Raw genomic sequence first — 6191 nt, 5'->3', positions numbered from 1 at the left:
GCCACTCTGTTTTTCATTATTGCTAGTAAAAATACGAGCTATAATTAGAGAATGCAACGTAAGCAGTTACTCAGATGAAGGGCTTTCCTTCTTTACAAAGCAGCCAAAGAATAGCTGAAGTTAGCCTGTTACAAAGAGGAGGATACAATCTCAAATGTGACGAAACATGGAAATTATACATTAGAAATGGAACATTAAAAATCTGTCCTGAGGATGGCAATGAGTGGGGAGAACAACAGAAAGTGACATCATCCATTTCTGCCCTCCAGAAACTGTTGCCTAACCATTTGTGGCAATGGGGCAAACAGGAATCGTGGATAAACTCTTACGTTTATCTTCAAATAATTACATGCATCAAATTGCCCATCCTAGGTAGAGGTTTATGTAGCAATACAAAATGGAGAATGTTTCCAATGTTCATCTTTGTTTCTATTAATTTAAGCAGAAATGGCCAACTCATTAATATGTATTTAAAGGCATGCAAGCACTAAAATCTAAACATTTTAAAAGCCTTTTTTTCTTCCTAGCCCTGAGAGAGAGAGAGAGAGAGAGAAACAAGTCTCTTGGAAGAAGAAACAGCTAACCATTTAAAGAAACAAACCATAGTTGTTCCCATGAGGGTCTTCTTCAAGAAGTAGTGAGAATTACGTCATCTTTTCAGCCTGAGGGGAGATGATGGTGGAGTAAGGGAGGGTGGAGAACTTCATAAAACAGCATAGGAAATCATGAAGCAAAGGCATCTAAAGCTATCTCACAAGAACTGAGAAAGGAGATTCATACTCTCTGCTCAGGTATGATGGGATCACGATCCGTGCCACAATTAGCCAACAGGAGTAATAGTTTCACAGGGACTCTCTGTTTACCTAGTAATGTATTTTACTTCAGTGTCTTCAAAATCAAGACAAGTCAGTTCTTGCTGCATTGGGGTGGGGGTGGGCGAGTAGAAAGAATCCCTTATCTATTCTGATTAAGGGACTTCTAACCTATCTGCATGCCCTGTCCTGATGGCACCACAGAAAGGGTCTGAAGAATTCAGACGGTACACCAGAAAAGAGAGAAAAATAATAATGTTCCTCAACTATGGGGTGAATTGAAGGAGGTGGAATGTTTTAGTCCAAAATTTTAGAAGAAATGAAGTGACCCATAGGACATGGTTTGCTGGAGGAAGTATATGTGACTTCTCCCCCCATTTAGTTGCATGCCTATTAATATCTCAATACATCCTTGTTGGAGAAATGTTCACTGCCTTGGTGGAGCAGTGGGCTAATGCCTCCTTAAGTAACACCAGCTGCCTGCAATTAGTGCAGGTTCGCATCCCACCAGGCTCAAGGTTGACTCAGCCTTCCATCCTTCCGAGGTAGGTAAAATGAGGACCCAGATTGTTGGGGGCAATTAAGCTGACTTTGTAATAATGCCGCTTGGGGTATGTGTGTGAAAGCCCTAACAAGCAGGCATATACATAGAATGAAGGCTACTGCTAAGCTTGTAAGCCGCCCTGAGTCTTCGGAGAAGGGCGGGATATAAATGGAATTAAAATAAATAAATAAATAAATAAATAAATAAATAAATAAATAAATAAATAAATAAATAAATAAATAAATAAATGGTTGCCCAATCTCTTCTTAAAAACCTTTAGTGTTGGAGCACCACAACTTCTGAAGGCAAGTCATTCCAGTGATTAATTGCTCCAACTGTCAGGAAATTTCTTCTTGGTGCTAGGTTGGTTCTCTCCTTGATTAATTTTCACCCACTGCTTTTTGTCCTACCTTCAGGTGCTTTGGAAGATAGGTTGACCCCCTCTTCTTTGTAGAAGCTCCTTAAGGCTTGTTATTAGACAGGGACAATGTACGTCCATCTAATTGATCGCCTACATTAGGAGTTAGTTCAGGAAAGTGCAACTACACAATCCATCAATTTTTTATTACGATCGCAGTCCAGCATTAGAAATAAAAAAAAGATTTCTAGATCTTTAGTATGTTGTTTATCATTAGAAGGACTTCCTTGGCGAGACCAAGATACTGTGAGATGAACCATACTGATTCAAAATTGTCTTTTATAAGTAGGAAACTCAAACCTGTATGGAAAAAGAGTAGTTATAGCCAATGCGCAAGAATGTAAATCCATGCAATCTGTTTCAATTTTGACTAGTCCTGCCTCCCTCCTTAATACTACCTTTGGGACTTAATGGGCTACCTGAAATAAAACTCTTAGGAATTTGGATTGCACCGTTTCCAGAGGAGTAAAAGTAAATGAGGAGTAAGGTCCCAGCACTGAAGAACATGAACCTTAGCTGAATACAACTTCAGTGCTACTGGAATATACTACGTGCCTCTGGAAAAAATAAAAAGATTGAATTGCTGGTTTGGGGGGATTTGGGATAACATAGTTTTGATATGCACTGTATTTAGTGGAGCTATTGCAAATCATGCCCAAATATTTAAAGGATTTGACTCGTTCAATGTTCTGGCCAATTATCTTCCAGATCATGATCTTAGTATTACTATAGATTTCAAAGACCTTTTCACAGCAGTAACTAGCCAGGGTGTTCAAACATTATCTAAGTCCAATTTGGGTTTGGGATAAAAGTACTATATCATCAGCATAAAACAGGGATGCAATATGTCTATTAGCTAATTTTGGGGGATGGTGCTCTAATTGGTTTAATTGGGCCACTAGTGGATTTCCACATAGATTAAAAAGCAGAGGAACTAGAATACATCCTTGCCTTATTCCTCTATACATTAGAATCTCCTTGGTGAAGCGGTCTTGCATGCTGCATCGAACTTTGATTCCAGTGTTCTTATAAAGATTGTGAATAAGCAATTATAGGTGTCTGTCAATGGTTGTATGCAGAAGTTTAGACTACAGCCTTTCTCTGGGAACTAGATTAAATGGGGATCTGAAATCAATAAATGCAGTATAAAATAGTGACCCTGTTTTGGACATGTATATTTTGGTCAGATGTTGAAGAATAAGGGTGTGGCCATTAATAGAGTATCTAGACTGAAGTCCGCTTTCTCATCTTCCAGTGCATGCTCTAGGTCAATCCAATTGACTAATTTGTTGTATAAATGTCTAGCATAGAGCTTTCTTATTATACTTAAGAGGCTGATAGGTCAATAGTTAGTGGACAGGTCTCAGATGCTCTTTTTGTAAATAACACAATAAGGACTAGGCCCCTATCCTCTAGAATTTGCACAATGGAATCATTATAAGTAAAGAGGCAAGAATAGGGGTCACCATTCCAGATTATTTTGTAGTATTTTCAGGCAGGCATGACAATGGATGTCAACTGAATTGATTGTCTACATCAGAAGCTGGATAAGGAAAATGCAATTACACATTAATCTTCAGTTTTAGGGTTTAATTATGTCCTCCTTGCCCTAACAATTAGTATTTAACAATTCAATGAAAGAGCGCTTATCTACAGTTGTCAATGACACCCAACATTTTTCTTCAAAATAATGGAAATTGTCCAGTAGCAAAATCAGAAGTTGATTTCTGTGATAGAAGAGCAATCCTTCAGAAACACAGCGTTAGGAAGGTATTTTTTTATTTTAATCGGGGGATTCAGTTTTGGCATTCAGTGTATACCCCATATTTACCCTTAAATCTGAATATACATCTTTGTATGATAAACATGACAGTTTTTAAAGAATGAATGCTGGAACTTCAATTGCATTAGTTTTAGGGACAGTTGGGAAGTGGGCACTATGCTAATATCCTATCTATGTATCAATAGATGCAGTACTTTATACAGCTCAACAGAAAATTTGTGAACCTGCCAAGGTTGGTGGTGCAGCGAATGCATCTTAGCACTTAGACTTATATACCACTTCATAGGGCTTTAGAGCCTTCTCTAAGTGGTCTACAGAGTCAGCATGTTGCCCCCAACAATCTGGCAGTTCATTTTACCCACCTCAGAAGGATAGAAGGCTGTGTCAACCTTGAATCTGTCAGGATCGAACACCTGGCAGTGAACAGAATCAGCTTGTAATACTGCAATCTGTGCTACCAAAACTCTTGGTTAATAAAAGAACATTGTTTGATGGAATCCTCTTTTCCCCAAAAAACTTCTCTAGCTTGGACAGTTATTATATTCTTTCATTCAGATTTCTGCTATCACATCTTTTCATATTGATCATTTGTTTCTGCATTTAGTTGAAGGCTGGAAAGCTTGAGGTGATATATGTATAACCTCTCCCTTAAAATGAAGCGTCAATGACGTGATTTAAAATTTGTTCCATTCCTGTTGTGTTCTCCACACAGAAAGGGAAGAGAGCATATCCAGTCCAATGCATTAGCATAGCTCCAAGACAGTGGGGGAAAATAGGTTCAAACAGTATCTAGACAAAAGGAGAACTGAGTCAAATTTCTTGTGGGATGAGGAGAGGAAGGGTATGATGTGATTTTTTTATGCCGATAGGTACAATGGCCCTTCATCAAAATACCACCAAGGTGACCGAGTTTATCCTCCTGGGCTTCACTTCTCAACGAAACCTTCAGCTCCTTCTCCTCAGTTTCTTCTTGCCCATCTACCTCCTCAGTGTGGCAGGGAATCTGGGTCTAGCCGTTCTTATCCGAGCTGAACCTGCCTTGCGCACGCCCATGTACTACTTCCTAAGCCACCTGGCCCTGATGGACCTGTGTTCCTGCTGCACTGTAGCCCCCAAGATGCTCCTGGGGCTCTTGAAAGGTTATGACACCATTCCCATCCCAGCCTGTGCCCTTCAGATGTTCATCTTTGCAGCTATCTCGGATGCCGAATGTTGTCTCTTGGCAGCCATGGCCTATGATCGGTATGTGGCCATCTGCCGCCCATTGCACTATGCAACTGCCATGCCACAGCATCTCTGTCATCTCCTAGTAATTGCTTCCTATGTGGCAGGGATGACCTCTGGAGCGATCCATTCCAGCATGGCATTCCGCCTGCCCTTCTGCAGTGCAAATACTTTGGACCATTTCTTCTGTGATATCCCTCTAGTTCTGGCTTTGGCTTGTGCAGACACACAAATTAACCAGCTCTTACTTTTAATAGTGTGTGGAACTATCCAGAGCATCACCCTGTTGATCATTACAGCTTCCTATGGAATTATCCTCTGGACTGTAGGACGAACAGGATTACTTCGAGCTATGTCCACCTGCGGATCTCACCTTATAGTTGTGGGGGTGCTTTATGGTACCCTTCTTTTCATGTACCTACGGCCTGATGACACCTATGCCCCACAAACAGACAAGATGACTTCTGTCTTCTACACAGTAGCCATACCTACTCTCAACCCTGCCATATATAGTCTTCGTAACACTGAGGTCAAGCAGGCATTCAAGAAGAGGATCAGCAAGATATGTCATCAAACATAAAAGCAGAACAAGTATAAAGGGTGGAAAGAAGTGTTCCCAACAGATTAGAATACCCTTCCTAGCTAGTGTATTCCATGGACTCCCTGGTTGCAAATTGTAGATCTGAAGGTTATAGGGAATGGTATATAACACATCTAGAGGCTGAGGAAGCTAATTATCAAATGTATCTAAGAGGAAATTCTGTTGAAACAGCAAGACCTGCTTCTAGATTTTTGTGGAAAAGGTGGAGAACTGAAGATGGCTCCACTAAAAGCAGAGCTAACGATAATAGAAGAATGATGAGCCAGTGAGTAGACCATCTCTTCATAATTTTTCTCCGGAGAAGGAGAGGACTTGAGATTGCATAACAACAGTCTCTGGCAGCTTTAGAACTGTAGGAGATAAAGGAAACCCATCCTTTTGCTCAAACTATGGTTGTTGCCTTTCTGAAGGACACTATATTTGCATACTTCCTTTTATAATCACTTTTGGAATTTGTTTTTAACTACTTTTTAGCTATTAGGACTATTATCGCTAGATGGGGGAGGAGATTAATGACCCACTGTTGGTAAGGTTATTCTCAAACTTTGAGGAGGAGGAGGAGGAGGAGGAGGAGGAGGAGGAGGAGGAGGAGGAGGAGGAGAAGAAGAAGAAGAAGAAGAAGAAGAAGAAGAAGAAGAAGAAGAAGAAGAAGAAGAAGAAGAAGAAGAAGAAGAAGAAGAAGAAGAAGAAGAAGAAGAAGAAGAAGAAGAAGAAGAAGAAGAAGAAGAAAGATGCAGAGAGTTTCATCTGACAAATAGTATTGGTATAGTATTGGTATAGTGAAAAGAAAGTTCAGAACAGAATTCTAA

The 6191-nt window shown here is 40.1% G+C and overlaps 1 protein-coding gene across 1 annotated transcript; it reads left to right on the top strand.

Moving 5' to 3' along the window:
* Window positions 1–4431: 4431 nt before the first annotated feature.
* On the top strand, window positions 4432–5361 carry LOC310634907 (olfactory receptor 5C1-like; the record flags this gene model as incomplete). The annotated part of the gene is made up of 1 exon (XM_083353444.1): window positions 4432–5361. One exon carries the CDS (start codon window positions 4432–4434, stop codon window positions 5359–5361), a length of 930 nt encoding a protein of 309 aa, XP_083209570.1.
* Window positions 5362–6191: the final 830 nt, after the last annotated feature.

This window comes from Vipera ursinii (assembly GCF_947247035.1).
Source record: "Vipera ursinii genome assembly, chromosome: 2".
Classification (NCBI taxonomy): domain Eukaryota; kingdom Metazoa; phylum Chordata; class Lepidosauria; order Squamata; family Viperidae; genus Vipera; species Vipera ursinii.
The sequence above is the reverse complement of the archived record's forward strand: the minus strand, read 5'-3'. Positions and strand labels throughout refer to the sequence as shown.